This window comes from Ranitomeya variabilis, chromosome 3, assembly GCF_051348905.1.
Source record: "Ranitomeya variabilis isolate aRanVar5 chromosome 3, aRanVar5.hap1, whole genome shotgun sequence".
Classification (NCBI taxonomy): Eukaryota; Metazoa; Chordata; class Amphibia; order Anura; family Dendrobatidae; genus Ranitomeya; species Ranitomeya variabilis.
Window position 1 is genome coordinate 218,362,276 of NC_135234.1, and position 24,980 is coordinate 218,387,255.

General features: G+C 42.8%; 1 protein-coding gene across 1 annotated transcript in view; it reads left to right on the forward strand.

Moving 5' to 3' along the window:
* The first annotated feature begins 276 nt into the window (after positions 1–276).
* The window catches only part of LOC143815679 (complement receptor type 1-like), a 184,092-nt gene continuing 159,388 nt past the window's right edge, over positions 277–24,980 (forward strand). The window contains exons 1-5 of the mRNA XM_077295191.1: positions 277–341; positions 435–573; positions 14,653–14,742; positions 23,838–23,900; positions 24,488–24,553. Of these exons, the coding sequence (XP_077151306.1) occupies positions 14,664–14,742; positions 23,838–23,900; positions 24,488–24,553 (208 nt within the window). The 5' untranslated portion in view covers positions 277–341; positions 435–573; positions 14,653–14,663. The remainder of the gene's footprint in view (positions 342–434; positions 574–14,652; positions 14,743–23,837; positions 23,901–24,487; positions 24,554–24,980) is intronic.

Consider the following 24,980-nt stretch of genomic DNA (forward strand, 5'->3'; position numbering starts at 1 on the left):
GCAGCGCCATGGAATAAATGGCACTATAATAATAATAAATAATAATAAATAAATAGATTTAGCCATTTATCACAATTTATGTACAATCTAGGGCCACTTTCACTTGCTATTTTAGTTAATGAATTGTGAGTTCAGCTGAAATTAAAAGGAAGTAAAAGTCAGTGTTCATGTGAATTTTGCTTTGTTTGTAAAGATCTCTGGATCAATATGAGTTTCAACATCAACTTGTTTACACATGGATTAACTATAACACGCCCTTCACTTCTTACCGTTACTTACTCGTCACCATTTATAAACCTTGCTGTTGAAGCTAGTATTCACTTATCTCTAAACATACTGTGGTATGGTTTGCTTTGTTTTTTCTTCTTCTACTTTTTCCTTTTTAAAGTTATTTTCTCAACTTTCACTTAATTTTGATTTTAATTATTTTTTAGTATTACTCTGTATCCTAACCCCCTTTCCAAAACATTAATGTTTGAGAAAGCCAAGTGTGGTGGAGCTTTCTGAAGTGAGAAGTAAGCACAGAGTTAAAGACTGGAATTATACAAGTGACCTGACAACTCCAGAGCACGCGTAAGTTTATATTCAGTTAACGTAAAAATTAATATATTAGTTGTCCACCTTGGGGTACTTTTTTTTTTTACTTAAATGCATATAATTTGGGCTAAAAATTATTTTTGGAATTGAGTTTTATTATAACTGTTACCCTGCACAACTGTAATTTAGTCTGTGATCATAAATCAGCTGAAAGGAGAGAAAAAAGACAGATAAAGTTAGGGTACTGTCACACAGTGGCACTTTGATCGCTACGACGGTACGATCCGTGACGTTGCAGCGATATACATACGATATCGCTGTGTCTGACACGCTACTGCGATCAGACATCACGCTGAGAATCGTACGTCGTAGCAGATCGTTTGGAACTTTCTTTCGTCGCTTGATCACCCGCTGACATCGCTGGATCGTTGTGTGTGACACCGATCCAGCGATGTGTTCGCTTGTAACCAGGGTAAACATCGGGTAACTAAGCGCAGGGCCGCGCTTAGTAACCCGATGTTTACCCTGGTTACCAGCGTAAACGTAAAAAAACCAAACACTACATACTTACATTCCGGTGTCTGTCCCCCGGCGTCTCAGCTTCTCTGCACTGTGAGCGCCTGCCGGCCGGAAAGCGAGCACATCGGTGACGTCACCGCTCTGCTTTCTGGCTATGGCGCTTACACAGTGCAGAGAAGCAGAACGCCGGGGGACTGACACCGGAATGTAATTATGTAGTGTTTGTTTTTTTTACGTTTACGCTGGTAACCAGGGTAAACATCGGGTTACTAAGCGTGGCCCTGCGCTTAGTAACCCGATGTTTACCCTGGTTACCCGGGGACTTCGGCATCGCTCCAGCACCGTGATTGCAAAGTGTGACCGCAGTCTACGACGCTGGAGCGATAATTATACGACGCTGCGACGTCACGAATCGTGCCGTCGTAGCGATGAAAATGGCACTGTGTGACGGTACCCTTACAATAGTGAGCTGAAAGGTTATCTATCAACTCATTCTGCAGCCAGCAATATACAGTACAACATAGAGGATATAGAAAGTGCAACATTTTCAATGCAACTCAACTGCAAAAATGATTTTTATCACTAATTACATACATTTATGTGATACAAAAATGATGGAAAACCTTTTCATCTTTTTGGCTATGATTAGGAATAAGCAGTTTGTAATTGGGTTTATATTGTTTAAGTTACAAATGCAATTTATAACTGAGGAAACAAAAAACTGAGCTGGACTGTAAGCTGGTATAGGTGCAAAGTGTAAGAGCACATTCACACTATTGCTATTTCACAGACAAAACCCAAGAAAAAACACAAAAATGAGCATATAGCCTACAGCAAGTAAATAAGTAAATAGTAATCGTACATGTAAATAACATAATATACTTAGTAAATGCTATTTTGATTTAAAAAAAAAACCCATAAAAGCCATCCCACCACAACAAGGTGTGTTATGACCCCAGTGGACAGGGTCTCAGAGGAACGTGTAAGTCTGCAAGATACAAAAATCCAGCTCATAGGGCTGTGGTAACTGGGTTGACCAAATAGCTACTCCTAACGCCAACACTAGAAGTAGCCGGGGATCATGCCTACGGTGATCGCTAGATGACTCGCGCCAGCCGGAGAATCTAACTACCCCTAGGAGAAGAAAACAAAGACCTCTCTTGCCTCCAGAGAAAGGGACCCCAAAGCAAGATACAAGCCCCCCACAAATAATAACGGTGAGGTAAGAGGAAATGACAAACACAGAAATGAACCAGGTTCAGCAAAGAGAGGCCAGCTTACTAATAGCAGAATAAAGCAAGATAACTTATCTGGTCAACAAAAACCCTATAAAAATCCACGCTGGAGATTCAAGAACCCCCGAACCGTCTAACGGTCCGGGGGGAGAACACCAGCCCCCTAGAGCTTCCAGCAAAGGTCAGGATACAGATAGGAACAAGCTGGACAAAAATACCAAACAAAACAAAAGCAAAAAGCAAAGAAGCAGACTTAGCTTGAAAAACAGGAACCAGGATCAGAGGACAAGAGCACAACAGATTAGCTCTGATTTCAACGATGCCAGGCATTGAACTGAAGGTCCAGGGAGCTTATATAGCAACGCCCCTGAACTAACGCCCCAGGTGAGGATATAGGAAAAGACAGACGCTCCAGAGTCAAATCACTAATGACCACTAGAGGGAGCAAAAAGCAAAATCACAACAGTACCCCCCCCTTAGTGAGGGGTCACCGAACCCTCACCACGACCACCAGGGCGATCAGGATGAGCGGCGTGAAAGGCACAAACTAAATCGGCCGCATGAACATCAGAGGCGACCACCCAGGAATTATCTTCCTGACCATAGCCCTTCCACTTGACCAGGTACTGAAGCCTCCGCCTGGAGAGACGAGAATCCAAGATCTTCTCCACCACGTACTCCAACTCGCCCTCAACCAACACCGGAGCAGGAGGCTCAGCAGAAGGAACCACAGGCACAACGTACCGCCGCAACAAGGACCTATGAAACACGTTGTGGATCGCAAACGACACAGGAAGATCCAGGCGAAAGGACACAGGATTAAGAATTTCCAATATCTTGTAAGGACCAATAAAACGAGGTTTAAATTTGGGAGAGGAAACCTTCATAGGAACAAAGCGGGAAGAAAGCCACACCAAATCCCCAACACGTAGTCGGGGACCCACACCGCGGCGGCGGTTGGCAAAGCGCTGAGCCCTCTCCTGTGACAACTTCAAGTTGTCCACCACAAGATTCCAGATCCGCTGCAACCTATCCACCACAGAATCCACCCCAGGGCAGTCAGGAGGTTCCACATGACCCGAAGAAAAACGAGGGTGGAAACCAGAGTTGCAGAAAAACGGCGAAACCAAGGTGGCGGAACTAGCCCGATTATTAAGGGCAAACTCAGCTAACGGCAAGAAGGTCACCCAATCGTCCTGATCAGCAGAGACAAAACACCTCAAATAAGCCTCCAAAGTCTGATTAGTTCGCTCCGTCTGTCCATTAGTCTGAGGATGGAAAGCAGACGAAAACGACAAGTCAATGCCCATCCTACTGCAAAAGGATCGCCAGAATCTGGAAACGAACTGGGATCCTCTGTCTGACACAATATTCTCAGGGATGCCGTGCAAACGAACCACGTTCTGGAAAAACACAGGAACCAGATCGGAAGAGGAAGGCAGTTTAGGCAAAGGAACCAAATGGACCATCCTGACCTGCTCCACATGCGAGTCCCAATTATCAGAAAAAAACAGAATATCATCCAGATAAACGATCAGAAATTTATCCAGATAGTTCCGGAAAATGTCATGCATAAAGGACTGAAAAACTGAAGGGGCATTAGAGAGCCCAAAAGGCATCACCAAGTACTCAAAATGACCTTCGGGCATATTGAATGCGGTTTTCCATTCATCCCCTTGCTTAATGCGCACAAGGTTGTACGCACCACGAAGGTCTATCTTGGTGAACCACTTGGCACCTTTAATCCGGGCAAACAAGTCAGACAACAGCGGCAAAGGATACTGAAATTTGACAGTGATCTTATTTAAAAGCCGATAGTCAATACAAGGCCTCAAAGATCCGTCCTTTTTAGCCACAAAAAAGAATCCCGCACCAAGAGGGGAAGAAGACGGACGGATGTGTCCTTTCTCCAGAGACTCCTTGATATATGAACGCATAGCGGTATGTTCAGGTATCGACAGATTAAACAGTCTTCCCTTAGGAAACTTACTGCCTGGAATCAAATCTATTGCACAGTCACATTCCCTATGAGGAGGCAATGCACTGGACCTGGACTCGCTAAAGACATCCTGATAATCAGACAAGTACTCCGGAACTTCCGAAGGCGTAGAAGAAGCAATAGACACAGGCAGGGAATCCTCATGAATACCACGACAGCCCCAACTAGACACTGACATAGCCTTCCAGTCAAGGACTGGATTATGGGTCTGTAACCATGGCAGCCCCAAAACAACCAAATCATGCATTTTATGTAGAACGAGAAAACGTATCACCTCGCGGTGTTCAGGAGTCATGCACATGGTAACCTGTGTCCAATACTGCGGCTTATTTTCTGCCAATGGCGTAGCATCAATACCCCTAAGAGGGATAGGATTTTCTAATGGTTCAAGAATAAAACCACAGCGCTTAGCAAATGAGAGATCCATAAGACTCAGGGCAGCACCTGAATCTACAAACGCCATGACAGGATAAGATGACAGTGAGCAAATCAAAGTTACAGACAGAATAAACTTAGGATGCAAATTACCAACGGTGACAGGACTAACAACCTTAGATATACGTTTAGAGCATGCTGAGATAACATGTGTAGAATCACCACAGTAGTAGCACAAGCCATTCCGGCGTCTATGAATTTTCCTCTCATTTCTAGTCAGGATTCTATCACATTGCATCAAATCAGGTGTCCGTTCAGACAACACCATGAGGGAATTTGCGGTTTTTCTATCACATTGCATCACATCAGGTGTCTGTTCAGACAACAACATGAGGGAATTTGCGGTTTTGCGCTCCCGCAACCGCCGGTCAATTTGAATAGCCAGGGACATGGTATCATTCAGACCTGTGGGAATGGGAAAACCCACCATAACATTCTTAATGGCCTCAGAAAGGCCGTTTCTAAAATTAGCGGCCAGTGCACACTCGTTCCAATGTGTCAGCACGGACCATTTCCGAAATTTTTGGCAATACACCTCTGCCTCGTCCTGGCCCTGAGACATAGCCAGCAAGGCTTTCTCTGCCTGAATCTCAAGATTGGGTTCCTCATAAAGTAAACCGAGCGCCAGAAAAAACGCATCAATATCAGCCAATGCCGGATCTCCTGGCGCCAACGAAAAAGCCCAATCCTGAGGGTCACCCCGTAAGAATGAAATAACAATTTTTACTTGTTGAGCAGAGTCTCCAGACGAACAAGGTTTCAGGGACAAAAATAATTTACAATTATTCCTGAAATTCCTAAACTTAAATCGGTCTCCTGAAAACAGTTCAGGAATCGGAATCTTGGGTTCAGACCTAGGATTTCTGGTAACATAATCTTGTATACCCTGCACACGAGCGGCAAGCTGGTCCACACTTGTAATCAAGGTCTGGACATTCATGTCTGCAGCAAGCTTAAGCCACTCTGAGGTAAAGGGGAAAAGAAAAAAAAAAAAATGAGAGAGGGAAAAAAAAAAAAACTCAAAATTTTCTTTCTTATAATCCCACTTCTGCAATGCATTAAACATTTAATACTGGCCTGGCATACTGTTATGACCCCAGTGGACAGGGTCTCAGAGGAACGTGTAAGTCTGCAAGATACAAAAATCCAGCTCATAGGGCTGTGGTAACTGGGTTGACCAAATAGCTACTCCTAACGCCAACACTAGAAGTAGCCGGAGATCATGCCTACGGTGATCGCTAGATGACTCGCGCCAGCCGGAGAATCTAACTACCCCTAGGAGAAGAAAACAAAGACCTCTCTTGCCTCCAGAGAAAGGGACCCCAAAGCAAGATACAAGCCCCCCACAAATAATAACGGTGAGGTAAGAGGAAATGACAAACACAGAAATGAACCAGGTTCAGCAAAGAGAGGCCAGCTTACTAATAGCAGAATAAAGCAAGATAACTTATCTGGTCAACAAAAACCCTATAAAAATCCACGCTGGAGATTCAAGAACCCCCGAACCGTCTAACGGTCCGGGGGGAGAACACCAGCCCCCTAGAGCTTCCAGCAAAGGTCAGGATACAGATAGGAACAAGCTGGACAAAAATACCAAACAAAACAAAAGCAAAAAGCAAAGAAGCAGACTTAGCTTGAAAAACAGGAACCAGGATCAGAGGACAAGAGCACAACAGATTAGCTCTGATTTCAACGATGCCAGGCATTGAACTGAAGGTCCAGGGAGCTTATATAGCAACGCCCCTGAACTAACGCCCCAGGTGAGGATATAGGAAAAGACAGACGCTCCAGAGTCAAATCACTAATGACCACTAGAGGGAGCAAAAAGCAAAATCACAACAAAGGTGTACCCATCTGGACAGTCGTAACTTATCTCTAGTATTAAAACCTTGCCATGAGTCAAATGACATCAATGTGAATAAGGACAGGGCCCAACTATGACACCCAGGTTAGTATTATCCCAATGGATACACCTTGTGGTGGGATGGCTTTTATGCTTTTTTGATAGAAAAGGAAAGCAACAGGTGAACAGTGAGGTATTAGGTTTTAGGTTTATGTAACCTTTTTGCTGTCCCTCTCTGGTTCATGTAGCCACAATTTTGCTTATTTCACAAGAAGAAAATTTCAAAAAATCCCTTTTGTGGAGAATTTGTCCATCTCTAATAGTGACATACATTAAATTTGCTGCCTGCATGTTTAAAAAATCCTTTCAAATATGGCCAGATAGTATTTCTCGAGTGATCCCTATACATACTGGGTGAAACTGGTTCATTGAGCTCTATCCAAAAAGTTTTTGCTTATAATAAGTGTCACGGGCTTACCGGGACAGAGAGGAGCCTGAAGACCGTAGCATCTGATTTCTCCTACTCCTGCACTGATTACAAGAACTCCACCTTCATATTAAATGGTGCAGGTTTCTTCTAGCAGTGCAGGGATTAATCTTCCTAGCTGAGAGCTTCGGGAAGCTTTCCTGTGTTTAAGGCTCAGCTGTTCACTGTTAGCCACTCCCCTCTCCTATATAATCTGGGCCGTGGCTAGCACTCATTGCCAGAGCTAGGTTATGCTACATGGCTGGAGGTTGTTGGTGGTTGTTGCTGGAGAAGGCGTTTGGTGGATTTATCTGTGACTGTTGCTAGGTTTTGATTGTGTGATAATTACCTTTCTTCTCCTACTTTGGTTTAATCCCATCCTCCACTACCCAGTGTTTAACTTTGTTTATGTGTGTATATTTGTATGATTGGTATTTTCCATTTTCCCTGTTCATATTACCTTGTTAGTCTGGTTGGTGTATTATGGTACACTACGACTACCCTCTTCCCTGGGTGGGGGAAGGGTACAAACTGAGGGCGGATTCAGTAGCTAAAGCAAGGTACGTGGCCTTGGCTTCTTTGGCATCTTCACCATCAGAAGTAATCTAGGAAACAGTGTGATCTAGGGCACCCCTAGTGTTATGGACATGGAAGGAGCCCCTGATCCCGGGACACCCAACAACAGTCATGACAATAAGGTTCCTCAGAGGCACCATGTCCTATACACTTAAGCTTAAGCAGTTTGCGTAGTCAACATCTAAAAGTTCACATGTCATGTGCATAGCTGTTATGACCCCAATGGCAGAGGGTCTCAGAAATAATTACTAAGTCTGCAAACACAAAAAACCAGCTCATAGGGCAGTGGTAACTGAGCTGACCATATATCTAATCCTAGCACCACAAATAGCAGCAGCCGGGGAACGTGCCTACGTTGGTTCTAGACGTCTCGCGCCAGCCGGAGAACTAACTAACCCTAGAAGGGAAAAGAAAGACCTTTCTTGCCTCCAGAGAAAGGACCCCAAAAGTTGGATACAAGCCCCCAACAAATAATAACGGTGAGGTAAGAGGAAAAGACAAACGTAAGGATGAGCTAGGTATTTAGCAAAGAGAGGCCCACTAGCTAATAGCAGAATATAGTAAGATGACTTATATGGTCAGCAAAAACCCTATCAAAATATCCACGCTGGATATTCAAGAACCCCCGAACCGTCTAACGGCCCGGGGGGAGAACCCCAGCCCCCTAGAGCTTCCAGCAAGGTCAGGAATCACATTTAGTACAAGCTGGACAAAAATGAGAGCAAGCAAATAACCAAAAAAACAAAGAAGCAGGACTTAGCTTAATTTAGCACGAACCCGGACCAGCAGACAGGAGCAAACAGAAAGGATCTGATTACAACGATGCCAGGCACTGGACTAAGGATCCAGGAAGCTTATATAGCAACTCCCCTGGACTAACGACCCAGGTGGGTGCCAAACTGAGGAAAGACAATCCCAGAGTAATATCACTAGTAACCACAAGAGGGAGCCAAAAAGTCTAATTCACAATACATAGCTACAGTCATGTGCCAACGAGTTACTCTTCCTAATTCTCTCAATTTTCAGTAAAAAAAAACTACAGCTTCTGCTTCATTAAAAAAAAGCAGGAAGAGAAGTTATTTGTCATGAGACTGTAAGTATGAAAATTTCATATAAGTGATCATGTGATGAAAAGCAAGCAGAGCTAAATTCTGAAGCTGAGTATATTACAAGCTATTAGGATTTGGCATGCTGCAGTGCTTAATTTTATAATTAATGCTCCTCACATAAATATTTATATAGTAACCTTATCTAGTCAGATAGCACAATATATTATTAACATAGCCAGGTATCACGTTATCTCACACGTTTTTTATTTATTTTTACTCCCTTACGACCCTTTACAGACATCAGTATCGCTGTACCCATTGTAGCTCACAATCTAAATTTCCTACCAGTATATCTTTGGAACATGGAAGGAAACCTGAGTACCTGGAAGAACTCCACATAAACACGAGAACATACAAAGTCTTTGCAGATGTTGTCCTTGTTGGGGTTTGAAGCTAGGACCCTAGTGCAGCAAAGCAACAATGCTAACCACTAAGCCATCATGCTGTCCTTATAACTTTAATGCTCCCTCCAGTTTAGACCAGAACAAGAGTAAGATTATTCCCTTTGTAGAAATAGAAAAATATCCAGCGTGCTGAATAAAATTCAAAAGTCGTTATTGAAGAATTAAAAAGTCGCATCAGATTAAATTCCGAAACACAAATGCTAGATTTGCACATTTTTTTCTGCCCATGTACCCTGAGGTCAACTTTTTAATACTTCAATAAAGACTTCAGAATTTTATTCAACAAAATATTTTTCTATTTCTACGAATGGTTTGCTAACTGCGGCACTGCATGTTTCCTTGCGCGGTATCCATTGAGAAGGCCTGCTCATATTTTTCTCTTTTTTTAAGATTATTCCCTCTCCAGTCCCAAGCACAGTCAGTATTCAGCAGCAGACACTCCCTGAAACAATCCTTGTTACAGTGTTAGGGCTCATACTCACTTGCGAGAAACTCGGATGAGTCTCGCACGTCAATACCCGGCACTCAGGAGCGGAGCGTGCGGCTGCATTTATGGCTATGCGGCCGCACGCTCCGATCTAAGTGCCGGGTGCAGTGCCAGGTATTAACATGCGACACTCATCCGAGTTTCTCACCAGTGAGTATGAGCCCTGAGGAGCATGACTGCTGGAGTCAGCTAAAAAGAAAACAGTAATTGGTGTCCCTCTGCCCTACAGTCATCAGTGTGCCAGGTACATGCCTTGCTCCCCTCCTAGATATGTCAGTATGTAATGTACTATTCCTCTGTGCAGACTGTAACAGGAATGCATTGGACGTTCTTACCTAGTGATAATCCTTATGTAGCATGTAGTGGGTGTTACTAAGGACTGATCAGCTTTACGCCAGAGGTCAGGTTTGGATTGTGTGAGACAGAACTTTATTGATGATTGTGTGTGGTGCGGGTACAAGATGTGACTCTTTAAGGCCCACATTATATTACAATATGTACCGGTCGGCGGTAGTTTAATAGACTATTTACATTGGCAGCCTGTGCTTCAGATATATACTGAAGGATCAGTGAAAGATTATTCAGTGCACATAAATTGCCATTGTTCTCGGCAGCACATGTCCCAAAAATGATTGGGAGAGCTTCTTTAATTTTTCTGCGGTGACGTAGTACTGAAGCGGGGCTGATACAGGGAGAACATGGTGACCAGTGTGTATGTTACTACATTAACTGCACTTATATACACGATAGCTAATGCATGGGAAAATTAAAAAAAATTAACTGGAGTGATGTGTTGTGAATTCGGTTTGTGGGCTCCCCCGGTGGTCTGTTATGGTAGTGTCTCTTATGTGCCTTCCTCCATCTCTGATTACCTGTCGCCACCCTCTAGGGGAGTTTCCTATTTAAGGCTGCTTGGCTGTTAGTCACATGCCGGCCAACAATGTGCTAGTAGCATTCTGTTGCATTCACCTGCCTCAAGTTCCAGTTCAGCTAAGTTGTATTTTGTTTCTTGTTTTGCTATTTTTGTCCAGCTATCTGCAATGTGACTCTTCAGTGCTGGAAGCTCTTGTGGACAGAAAATTACTACTCCAGTGGCATGAGTTGTCACTGGAGTTTAAAGTAATTTCTGGATGGTGTTTTTGAATAGTGATTTTTAGGTCGACCGTGAAGTAACTCTTTCCTGTCCTTCTGCTATCTAGTAAGCGGACCTCACTGTGCTAAATCTGCTGTTCATCCTACGTATGTCATTTCCTCTGAACTCACCGTCAATATCTGTGGGGGCCTACTATCATCTTTTGGGGTTCCTCACTGGAGGTAAGGCAGGCCTGTATATTCCTCTTATAGGGGTAGTTAGATCTCCGGCTGGCGCGTGGTGTCTAGGGCATCGTAGGTACATTCCCCGGCTACTGTAAGTGTTGGGTCAGGTTCAGGTCACGGTCGACCTTAGTTTCCATCACCCGAGAGCTAGTCCGTTTTGTATTTTTTTTCCCATGGTCATTGGGGTAACCATAACAGTTTGGCCGGCCTGTAAAAAATCTATGTGTTAAAATATGCACTAAAGTAGGAAGGAGAAGAAAAGGTTTTTTTTTTTTTTTCTGTGTTTGAAAGTGCACCTTAGTTTGATCATTTGTATTCCTTGCTTAAACTGCAGTCTTCAGCCTTTTTTTTTCTCCTCTCCTCTTAACCTTTGAATGCTTGGGTTACACCCATTTGAAACATGGATCCACAGAGTTTAGTTGCAGGTTTGAATAACCTTGCGACAAAAGTACAGAACCTACAAGATTTTGTTATACGTGCTCCAATGTCTGAACCTAAGATTCCTCTGCCTGAATACTTTACCGGAGACAGATCCCGGTTTTTGAGTTTCAGAGAAAATTGCAAATTGTTTTTGTCTCTGAGATCTCACTCTGCTGGTGATCAGACTCAACAAGTTAAAATTGTTATCTCTCTACTGCGCGGCGACCCACAAAGTTGGGCATTTGCATTATCGCCAGGGGATCCTGCGTTGTTAAATGTAGATGCGTTTTTTCAGGCTTTGGGGTTGCTTTATGAAGAACCTAATTTGGAGATTTTGGCTGAGAAAGCCTTGATAGCTCTTTCCCAAGGGCAAGATGAAGCTGAGATATACTGCCAGAAATTCCGTAAATGGTCGGTGCTTACTAAATGGAATGAGTGCGCTTTAGCAGCTAATTTCAGAGAAGGTCTCTCTGATGCCGTGAAGGATGTCATGGTGGGGTTCCCTGTGCCTACAGGTCTGAATGATGCCATGAAATTGGCTATCCAGATTGATCGGCGTTTGCGGGAGCGCAAATCTGTGCACCATATGGCGGTGTCTTCTGAGCAAAGACCTGTGCACCATTTGGCGGTGACCTCTGAAAAGGCATTAGAGCATATGCAATGCGATCGTGTTTTGTCTAGAGGCGAACGTCAAAATTACAGGCGCAAAAATGGATTGTGCTTCTACTGTGGAGATCCAGCTCATGTTATATCAGCATGCTCTAAACGTATAAATAAGGTTGATAAAAAGGTTGATAAATCTTTTTCTACAGGTACCTTGCAGTCAAAATTTCTTTTGTCCGTGACATTGATTTGTACCTTATCATCTGTGACTGTGAATGCTTATGTGGATTCTGGCGCCGCTCTGAGTCTCATGGATTGGTCCTTTGCCAAGCGTTGTGGGTTTGATTTGGAGCCGTTGGAAGTTTCTATTCCCCTGAAGGGTATTGATTCTACACCTTTGGCTAGCAATAAACCACAATATTGGACACAAGTGACTATGCGTCTTACCCCAGACCATCAGGAGATTATTCGTTTCCTTGTATTATATAACCTACATGATGTCTTAGTGCTTGGATTACCATGGTTACAGATTCATAATCCCGTCTTGGACTGGAAATCTATGTCTGTGTTGAGCTGGGGATGTCGGGGTATTCATGGGGAAGCACCTTTGGTTCGTGCATTTCATAGTGCTCATCCAGGTCGCCCTGGTGGTTCTGGTGAGGGTTCGGTGCCCCCTCCTTAAGGGGGGGGTACTGTTGTGAATTCGGTTTGTGGGCTCCCCCGGTGGTCTGTTATGGTAGTGTCTCTTATGTGCCTTCCTCCATCTCTGATTACCTGTCGCCACCCTCTTGGGGAGTTTCCTATTTAAGGCTGCTTGGCTGTTAGTCACATGCCGGCCAACAATGTGCTAGTAGCATTCTGTTGCATTCACCTGCCTCAAGTTCCAGTTCAGCTAAGTTGTATTTTGTTTCTTGTTTTGCTATTTTTGTCCAGCTATCTGCAATGTGACTCTTCAGTGCTGGAAGCTCTTGTGGACAGAAAATTACTACTCCAGTGGCATGAGTTGTCACTGGAGTTTAAAGTAATTTCTGGATGGTGTTTTTGAATAGTGATTTTTAGGTCGACCGTGAAGTAACTCTTTCCTGTCCTTCTGCTATCTAGTAAGCGGACCTCACTGTGCTAAATCTGCTGTTCATCCTACGTATGTCATTTCCTCTGAACTCACCGTCAATATCTGTGGGGGCCTACTATCATCTTTTGGGGTTCCTCACTGGAGGTAAGGCAGGCCTGTATATTCCTCTTATAGGGGTAGTTAGATCTCCGGCTGGCGCGTGGTGTCTAGGGCATCGTAGGTACATTCCCCGGCTACTGTAAGTGTTGGGTCAGGTTCAGGTCACGGTCGACCTTAGTTTCCATCACCCGAGAGCTAGTCCGTTTTGTATTTTTTTTCCCATGGTCATTGGGGTAACCATAACAGTGATGCTTACTAAAGCTTGACCTGAAAAAATCTAATCCTATACAGGGAGTGAAGGAAAATCACACGTCATAAGTTTTCCTCCTCTTCTTCACTACTTCTATCTGAAGAACAGTGGAGTAGGAATAATTCATGAAATCTCAGTCTGGATTAGGAATAGATCGGTCGCAACCACATTTAGAAGTCCTGCCTTTCAAATAAAACCTATTCTGAAGCTGTAATATAGTTGGGATTGAGAGCTGTAAGTCTCGGCAAGCTCTCACTTTACCGTCACATCGCAAGCTGGCGACAGTCACAATATGGTCTGTTAGAGAAGCAAAAAAAAAAGAGCATTTGCTATGTGTAAGATCTTCTCCTGGCCACTGATGTGCCTACCTGTGCAGGGAACTATTAAATAGTCATTGGCAAGGAAATTGTTAAATGCTGAAGTAGTGCCCCAGACACAGAGCCAAGTGGTCACTAGAAATCAGCATTTTCACTATGTGCCTGAGGTGCAGAGGTTCTGCAGGGGTGGGATTAAAGTTCCCAGCTAAGCTCTCCCTCTCCTCCTGCTAACTGACGTCCCCTTGCTCTCTGCACCCAGAGCACATGCCCTGCCTGATCACCCTAGGCATGTCGTTGAGTTACTCAAGAATTCAGTACCACAACCAACAATACCACTGTGTCCATATTGATTATCCCTAGCTTGTGATATGTTAGTAGAACTATAGAAGTTTCACATGATAATGAGAGAGGAATCTGGCAGCATTAAAGGGATTTATCCGAGACTTTTGTACTTTATTTTTATGGGGCAAGTTGCTAACTACCTGCCTGTTCTGCCCATATCTCCACCGACTCAGAGTCGTCACAGACTATTCTGGTGATGATTCTACAGCTTCCTTTGATGTCACCTCAACAGAGCAACTTCTTCTCTTCTGCTCTGCTCTGCTCTGTAACATCACATATTTTATTTTTGTTCCCCATTAACAGGTATTATAACTACAAGATTAATATTTTGTTGTGACTTGTAGGTTTTTGAGCTGAAAAAATATGTAATGTGCAGGTGCTATTAAAACACTGATGATGCACCGACCAAACACTGATGGCACTTAGATCAAAAACACTGACACGTATTATTTTTATGCATATGTGAAAAACTTGGATGTCTGAATTAAGCCTAACTGTTTATAAATATTCAACAATAATTGTCATCTAGAAAGTACAATTATCCTTAGGTTCGGCATAACAAATGTGTTTTAAAAATTAGGTATACAAATTTTTTAAACTAATAATAAACATTGTTTTTTAGGTTTCTTGAAGATGAAGTTGTTGGGATTCATCAGCAGTTCTACACTCCTCATAGTGTTATTTCTAGCTAATTTCACAGTCAGAAGTCACGGTATGTAATTGTTACATTAAACATCAGAGTGAATTTCACACAGATGATTTTTATAATATATTTTTACCTATTTTAAAATAATAACTTTTAGCATTTTCTTTTTGACTTATAGTAAATGTTAGATTTCAGAAAACAGGTTTGAGTGTCATTGGAAAAATGCCTATAGAGTAATGGTTGCTTTAATTTTTTTATGAAATCAATAATTGCAAGTTTTTACTTAAAAATAACTTACTTATTCAGTGAACATAGATTTTCCATTACTGAGATAGGAGATGGCAGTTGGTGCTCATAATATTCTATGGAAAACTGTAACCGTCATTTCAGGAGAACTTGCAGCAGAATGTCTGTGTCTGCCTCTAGCTCCTCCTCCATCTCCTCCTCCTCCCCTTCCATAAAATTTTAAAAGCACGAACTGCCATGTCTTATTTCAGTAATGTAAAAATCTGATTCACTGAATATAGATTTCACCCATGAATTGATAGTGAAAGAACAATCCAGGATGAGAGGAAAACGCATTTATCTTATGAGATATCTTACAAAGTTGCTTATTTTTTTAATACTATTGATTTCTGAAATAAAAATGAAAATAGAAGTTATTCTTTAACCCCTTTATGCAAAATCATATACATATAGGTTAAATTATATCGCCCCACATTTAAATTGTCACCCCACAAAATTAATACAAACTGGCTGTCACCTTCACTGGGGACATGCTTCTAGCCGGTGCAGGACCAATCAGCTTTGGCCTCACTCTGCAGTCGTAGTAATTGGTCTGTCTGTACAGACAGACCAATCACAGTGAAGCAGTTTGGTTTAGTTCTGCTTTCCCAGCTTTGATCTTCTCAGTGATTCACAGTGACGATCAAAGCCAACTGTCAAGTAGTGCCGTAGAGTGCTATACACCCTCTTCCCTCAGTTACTACTGCTGTTATCACCGATCATGGCGCCCCTGTCAATAGCATAGCGACAGTGGCATCTAAATGGTTAACCATCATGGCTTCCCCACAATCACGGGGTCTTGATCATTACCAAAGCAACTTTTAGGCCAGTTAATGGCCTTGTGTTCTGCCAGCTATGGTGGCACATTCAGTCCTGCCTTAGCAGAGTAGCAGAGTATGACAGGTTAAGTGTTACTGTAAAACTGACAGGTCTCATGCTCTGCAGTACATGAGTATCGCAGTGTATGAGACCAGCCACAAACATGGAAAATAGTCAAGTTCCATGTTAGCAGTATGTAAAAATACGAAAAATAAATTGATAACTTTATAAAAAAGAACATAAAAATGTTATGCCACTAGTAGCTCAAATTTTACATAAAAATAAATAAAAAAAGTACAGAAGATGTGGTCACTTCTTCATCTCCCCGTGAAACAAGACGTCATCAGGGGACGCGTCGACATAAGCAGTGCTAACTGACCATAGCACTGCCCCTTGATGACGTACTGTTTCAGCAATGACGCTACAGAGAAGTGAGTGCAGCCCCAGCTTTCTGTGATGTTTCATTTGAGACTCTTCTCAAACGAATCGTCACAGGAAGTGAAGTAAAAAAAAAAACACAAATAGGAAATAGTAGGACAGGGAGAAGTGTTGGAAGTTTAATAATAAATCTAATTACAAAAGTGCTTAGGGCTTAAAGATAGGTATTTATAAAGTGCTTTATAGGTATTGGACTATCATTTTACCTCTCAGGGCTATTTTACTAATTAAATTAATGATAAAGCTATATAAGACCTAGAACAGTGATAGAAGTGATACCTGTTTTGTAGTAATCCACTGTGCCAGCACTGACAAATGAAACTTTGAAACCACATGCAAATAAGCTTGGAAGTGCATTGGGGGCGTGTTGAAGCAAAGTGATCTATTTTTCTTTGATTGTAATTTTTAAGTACTTCTGATTCCTGTAGGGATTCAATTATACGATAAGGAAAAGTGTAATCATCACATAACAAATCAGTATCAAATCAATAAAGATTTTTTTCCCTACATGATGAAGATGTCTGTTCATTACTGAAAGAGTTGAAATAATGCATATTTATTTGCTTTCATAATGTGGATTTATTTGGTATTAGAGTATCACACTGACTGTCCAAATATTGCATTTGGCCCCCAGCACCATGCACTAGTTAGTCTTACCAGTTTTTTTTAATATAAATACCTATATAACAAGGCAGATTTGTTCGTTAAATGAGTTTTCAACTTTTAAAAACGTGGATCACAAAAGCTTTCATACTTTGGCCAAAAGTTTAGTGGTATCCTCTTCCTAGTAATTTTGGAATATTAATTGTTATGATCCTTAATGGCTGAGGATCACAAATAGACCAGCAAGTGAATAAACTAAGGACGAGCTCTAGGTAGATGGTAACTGGACTGATCGCAAATCTGAACCTATCCAAAACAACTAGAGGTAGCCGGTGAACGTGCCTAAAAAATTCCTAGACGTCTCGAGCCAGCCTGAGGAACTAGCTACCCCTAAAGAGAAAGAAAGACCTCGCTTGCCTCCAGAGAAATAATCCCCAAAGATATAGAAGCCCCCAACAAATATTAACGGTGAAGTAAGAAGAAGGCACATACATAGGGATGAAATCAGATTCAGCAAAAGAGGCCCACTAGTACTAGAAAGCAGAAAATAGAGCAGGGGTCTATGCGATCAATAAAAAACCCTTACAAAATATCCATCCTGAGATTTCAAGAACCCACACACCAACTAACGGTGTGTGGGGAGAAACTCAGCCCACTAAAGCAACCAGCAAGCGAGGGAATTACATTTTAGCAAGCTGGAACAGAAAACATGAAAAACACCGCTGATCAAAAAATGAGCAAACAAAACTTAGCTTGAGCTGGATGGACTGGGAGCAAGGTAGTCAGAAGGAATCTGAGTAGCACTGATTACATCGACAGCCGGCAACAAGTGGAAGTAAAACAGAGCTATATAGGAACCTCCCAGAGGATAACGAACCAGCTGATAGCCAGAGACCAGCAGGATAACAGACAAAGCCACCAGGGGGAGCCCAAAGCAAAAGTCACACCATACCACCAGTGACCACAAGAGGGAGCCTGAACACAGAGTTCACAACAGTACCCCCCCCCCCCCTTGAGGAGGGGTCACCGAACCCTCATGAAAACCGCCAGGGCGATCAGGATGAGCCACATGGAAGGCACGAACCAAATCGGCCGCATGAACGTCAGAGGCGACAACCCAAGAATTATCCTCCTGACCATAGCCCTTCCATTTAACCAAATACTGGAGCCTCCGTCTAGAAATACGAGAATCCAAGATCTTCTCCACCACGTATTCCAATTTTCCCTCAACCAGCACCGAGGCAGGAGGCTCAACCGGAGGAACCACAGGCACCACATACCTCCGCAACAACGAGCGATGGAACACATTATGAATAGCAAATGATGCTGGGAGGTCCAGACAAAATGACACAGGGCCAATGACTTCCAGAATCTTATAAGGACCGATAAACCGAGGCTTGAACTTAGGAGAGGAGACCTTCATAGGAACGAAGCGAGAAGACAACCACACCAAGTCCCCAACGCGAAGTCGGGGACCCACACAGCGACGGCGGTTGGCAAAGAGCTGAGCCTTCTCTTGAGACAGCTTCAAATTGTCCACCACATGATTCCAAATCTGATACAACCTATCAACCACAACATCCACTCCAGGACAGTCAGAAGGCTCCACCTGACCCGAGGAAAAACGAGGATGATACCCCGAATTACAAAAAAAAGGAGAAACCAAAGTAGCAGAACTAGCCCGATTATTAAGGGCAAACTCGGCCAACGGCAAAAAAGTAACCCAGTCGTCCTGATCAGCAGAAACAAAACATCTTAAATAAGTCTCCAAGGTCTGATTAGTTCGCTCGGTTTGGCCATTCGTCTGAGGATGGAAGGCCGACGAAAAAGACAAATCAATGCCCAATTTAGCACAAAAGGTCCGCCAAAATCTAGACACAAACTGGGATCCTCTGTCAGAAACAATGTTCTCAGGAATCCCGTGCAAACGAACCACATTTTGAAAAAACAGTGGAACCAACTCGGAGGAGGAAGGCAACTTAGGCAAGGGCACCAAATGGACCATCTTAGAAAAACGATCACACACCACCCAGATGACAGACATTCTCTGAGAGACAGGGAGATCAGAAATAAAATCCATGGAAGGCAAAGGTAACAGCAAACCACTGGCTCGAGAACAGCAAGGCTTAGCCCGAGCACAAATTCCACAAGACTGCACAAAGGAACGCACCTCCCGCGACAAGGAAGGCCACCAAAAAGACCTGGCCACCAAGTCTCTGGTACCAAATATTCCAGGATGGCCCGCCAACACCGAAGAATGAACCTCGGAGATGACTCTGTTGGTCCATCTATCCGGGACAAACAGTCTCTCCAGTGGACAGCGATCAGGTCTATCCGCCTGAAACTCTTGCAGCACACGTCGCAAATCTGGGGAGATGGCAGACAAAATCACCCCTTCTCTAAGGATACCAGCCGGCTCTGAATCTCCAGGAGAGTCAGGCACAAAACTCCTAGAAAGAGCATCAGCCTTCACATTCTTCGAACCAGGCAGGTACGAAACCACGAAATCAAAACGAGAGAAAAACAACGACCAACGAGCCTGTCTGGGATTCAGCCGCTTGGCCGACTCGAGGTAAATCAAATTCTTGTGATCAGTCAAGACCACCACACGATGCTTAGCTCCCTCGAGCCAATGTCGCCACTCCTCAAATGCCCACTTCATAGCCAACAACTCCCGATTACCGACATCATAATTCCGCTCGGCAGGCGAAAACTTTCTTGAAAAGAAAGCACATGGCTTCATCACAGAGTCATCGGAGCTTCTCTGCGACAAAACAGCCCCCGCTCCAATCTCGGAAGCATCAACCTCCACCTGGAAGGGAAGTGAGACATCTGGCTGACATAAGACCGGAGCCGAAGAAAACCGGCGCTTCAGCTCCCGAAAGGCCTCCACAGCCGCAGAGGACCAATTAGTCACATCAGAACCTTTCTTGGTCAAATCCGTCAAAGGCTTAACAACACCAGAAAAATTAGCTATGAAGCGACGGTAAAAATTAGCAAAACCCAAGAACTTCTGAAGACTCTTAACAGATGTAGGCTGCGTCCAGTCATGAATAGCCTGAACCTTGACTGGGTCCATCTCAATAGTAGAAGGAGAAAAAATGAAACCCAAAAAAGAAATCTTCTGGACTCCAAAAAGACATTTTGAGCCCTTCACAAATAAAGCATTGTCACGCAGGACCTGAAAGACCATCCTGACCTGCTTAACATGAGACTCCCAATCATCCGAAAAAAACAGAATATCATCCAGAAACACAATCATAAACTTATCCAGATATTCACGGAAGATGTCGTGCATAAAGGACTGAAAGACTGAAGGAGCATTAGAAAGTCCAAAAGGCATCACCAGGTACTCAAAATGGCCTTCAGGCGTATTAAATGCAGTTTTCCATTCATCACCCTGTTTTATACGCACAAGGTTATACGCACCACGAAGATCTATCTTGGTGAACCAACTAGACCCCCTAATGCGAGCAAAAAAATCAGTTAACAATGGCAAAGGATACTGAAATTTGACCGTGATTTTATTCAAAAGGCGATAATCAATACAAGGTCTCAGGGAACCATCCTTCTTAGCCACAAAAAAGAATCCTGCACCAAGAGGGGAAGAGGATGGGCGAATATGTCCCTTCTCCAAAGACTCCTTTATATAACTCCGCATGGCAGCATGCTCCGGCACAGATAAATTGAAAAGTCGTCCCTTAGGAAACTTACTACCAGGAATCAAATTTATAGCACAATCACAGTCCCTATGAGGAGGTAGAGAATTGAGTTTGGGCTCCTCAAATACATCCTGGTAGTCTGACAAAAACGTAGGGACTTCAGAAGGAGTGGACAAAGCAATTGACACCACAGGAGCGTCACCATGAATTCCCTGACAACCCCAACTTGACACAGACATAGCTTTCCAATCCAGGACTGGATTATGAGTCTGCAACCATGGTAGACCCAACACGACGACATCATGCAAATTATGCAATACAAGAAAGCGAATCACCTCCTGATGAACAAGAGTCATGCACATGGTCACTTGTGTCCAGTACTGAGGTCTATTCATAGCCAATGGTGTAGAGTCAATTCCCCTTAGTGGAATAGGGAATTTTAAAGGCTCCAAATCAAAACCACAGCGCCTGGCAAATGACCAATCCATCAGACTCAGGGCAGCACCTGAATCTACAAAGGCATTAACCGGGTAAGATGACAGGGAACAAATCAGGGTAACAGACAAAATGAACTTAGGCTGTAAAGTACCAATGGTGACAGATTTATCAACCTTTTTTTTGCGCTTAGAGCATGCTGAGATAACATGAGCTGAGTCACCACAGTAAAAGCACAACCCATTTTGCCGTCTATAATTTTGCCGTTCACTTCTGGTCAGAATTCTGTCACATTGCATAGATTCAGGTGTCTGTTCAGAAGACACCGCCAAATGGTGCACAGGTTTGCGCTCCCGCAACCGCCGATCAATCTGAATGGCCAGAGTCATTGACTCATTCAGACCTGCAGGCGTAGGGAACCCCACCATGACATTCTTAATGGCTTCAGAAAGACTTTCTCTGAAATTAGCAGCCAGGGCACACTCATTCCACTGAGTAAGCACCGACCATTTCCGAAATTTCTGGCAGTACACCTCTGCTTCATCTTGCCCCTGCGAGAGGGCCAATAACGCTTTCTCAGCCTGGTTCTCAAGATTAGGTTCCTCATAGAGCAATCCAAGGGCCAGAAAAAACGCATCTACACTAAGCAATGCAGGATCCCCTGGCGCCAATGCGAAGGCCCAATCTTGTGGGTCACCACGCAAAAAGGAAATGATAATCTTAACTTGCTGAACGGCATCACCAGAGGAACGAGGTTTCAAAGAAAGAACCAACTTACAATTGTTCTTAAAATTCAGGAACCTAGATCTATCTCCATAAAACAACTCCAGAATAGGTATTCTAGGCTCAGACATAGGACTGTGAACAACAAAATCCTGAATACTTTGAACCCTAGCAGCAAGATGATCCAGACTGGAAGCCAAGCTCTGGACATCCATGTCAGCATCTGAACTCAGAGCCACACCAAGATTAAGAGGAGGAGAGAAGCTAGCACAGCAGCTAGACACACGGCAACAACAAGAAAAAAAAAAAGAAAAATTTCTCAAGGCTTCTTTTCTCCTGCTTCTGCCATGCAATTAACACTTTGTTGGCCGGCTGTACTGTTATGATCCTTAATGGCTGAGGATCACAAATAGACCAGCAAGTGAATAAACTAAGGACGAGCTCTAGGGAGATGGTAACTGGACTGATCGCAAATCTGAACCTATCCAAAACAACTAGAGGTAGCCGGTGAACGTGCCTAAAAAATTCCTAGACGTCTCGAGCCAGCCTGAGGAACTAGCTACCCCTAAAGAGAAAGAAAGACCTCGCTTGCCTCCAGAGAAATAATCCCCAAAGATATAGAAGCCCCCAACAAATATTAACGGTGAAGTAAGAAGAAGGCACATACATAGTGATGAAATCAGATTCAGCAAAAGAGGCCCACTAGTACTAGAAAGCAGAAAATAGAGCAGGGGTCTATGCGATCAATAAAAAACCCTTACAAAATATCCATCCTGAGATTTCAAGAACCCACACACCAACTAACGGTGTGTGGGGAGAAACTCAGCCCACTAGAGCAACCAGCAAGCGAGGGAATTACATTTTAGCAAGCTGGAACATAAAACATGAAAAACACTGCTGATCAAAAAATGAGCAAACAAAACTTAGCTTGAGCTGGATGGACTGGGAGCAAGGTAGTCAGAAGGAATCTGAGTAGCACTGATTACATCGACAGCCGGCAACAAGTGGAAGTAAAACAGAGCTATATAGGAACCTCCCAGAGGATAACGAACCAGCTGATAGCCAGAGACCAGCAGGATAACAGACAAAGCCACCAGGGGGAGCCCAAAGCAAAAGTCACACCATACCACCAGTGACCACAAGAGGGAGCCTGAACACAGAGTTCACAACAATTAATACAAACAAAAAAATAAGCACAAATACTAGAGTGTCTATTGGCTTTTGCAAGGGTTCAACTGCAATAGTGGGAAAGTCAGTGTAACAACATGAAAGCAAATAAATGTGTACTAAAGGGAATTTGTCAGCGGGCTTTTGCCTTGTACTCTAAGAGCAGCAGGCAAAATGCATGATTCCAGTAATCCACTTCCAATAGGTTCCAATCCACACTTACTGGTCTACGTGTTGTTTCAATAAAATCAGTGTTTTATCAGCAGGAGATTATCACTAGAGGACTAGTTGTCTCATGTAATGTAGTCCTCCTGCTCTGTATAACTCCGCCCCCTCCACTAATTAGTAGCTTCCTGGCTATGCACAGTGTACACAGAAAACTGGCAATCAGTGATGTGGGCGGGGTTATAGAGAGCTCAGCATCCAGAGAACTGATAGATCTGCAGCAGAGAAAACAGTGATTTTATCAAAATGACAGAAAACAGTCCAGTAAGTGATACAGAGCTCGAATCCGGGTGTCTGTCCTTACACCATGCTACTGTCAGATTGCAAAGCAAAAGTGACAGATTCCCTTAAGAAATACAATAAAAATCATTAATTGTAAGCTCATAGTATTTTGAGACCATATTGAATGCAAGGCAGCAGCCCCCAAATATGTCCCAGTGTCAATCATAATTGCTGTCACCTAACCCTCATCACTGTATCACTGTGAAATGACAGAATATATATTTTTTAACTTGAAAAGAAAATACAGTGCAATCTCTAGAGATGAGTGAATCCTTGAAATTGATATTTGCCAGATTCACAGAATTTTACCGCCAAATTTGATTGGCATCAAACTAACTCGCTGCACTATGAGTGGATAAAAAGCGCTCATCTCTAGTAATTACACGAAATTGTTGTTGTTCAAAAATCCCTATATTCTATGTAATTTTTTTAAGAATTATATTTTTAGTTCACTTATTCAAGAATAGAATTGCTAAAATAGAATATATTCTAACATCTCTGCCATGTTTTTTATTCATAAAGCTCAAGCTGCTTCAGATTTGGATATAGATGGTCTCGAACAAGATATTTCTACCCCATGCTCAGGTATGATTCTCATAAATGGATGAACGTTTTCATAGTAAACTTCTCCATACCAGTGCTAGTAGGTGAAAACATATGCAATGAAGAGGCTAGACGGTGTCAATGGTGGAGGATAGGTTTAGAAGGAGAAGCGCAGCGTAGATAGAGAAGAGCCGAAGAGTCCAAGTGTGGAACACAAAATGTTCAGTTGTGAGGTATGTGGAGACCAAAGAGAAGGCCTGTACAATAACCAAAGGTGAAAATGTTTTTTTGAAAGGAGGGTCGACTGAGTCAATAGTGGAATAGTTACCATCAGGTATTTGATGACTTTTGGCTAAAAAGGATCTTTCACCAGTTATAGAATGTTAAATCATGGAATAGTGGCTGCAGAGCTGAATAACACATTTAAAAAAAAAAAATTGTATTTCTCATCTCCATTTTGGAGATACTAGATAGTAAAGTTGGATTCTTATTTTTGCAAAGACCAAAGGAGAATTAGAAGAGATTCTTCTCTGCAATTAAAATGGCACATAATATCATACTGATTTGTTGTTGCTTCTTATAGAATCATTCTTAATGTTGTCTTGCTTTAATTTTTCTTTCCATTACAGATAATTGCTTTACAAGCTTTGCAACACAGGATCAGCAGACAAATGGTGACAACAATAGGTTTACAGGTACTGCATTCTCTACTAATTTTGTTAATTTTGTCTTTTATTCTAGTTGCACTTTTTCTAAATATGAATTATGAAATTTCCTAAATTAGTTTCCTAATTGTGAAGTTCAAATGCTGTGTAACCCATGCCAATTGTTGTGGTCTATAACTACTTTTTGTTGTACTAGGCTTTTTGTCATGTCCCACGACTTGAGAAATCATTTAATGTTTGCATTGTTTGTGTTCCATCCTTTCTTTCTAGGCAGAAGTTTGCCTTTCCCTTTATTTTGTCCCAACTCTCTCACTGTAGTCCTGTGATGTATGTTTGTTCACGCCCTTATTCTCCATTTTGTCATCATCCCCATATCTGTATGCATCCTATTACATGTCCTCTGTTGAATATTCCTTTTTACCTGCTACTTTCATCATAATACAAGAATTTCGGTTAA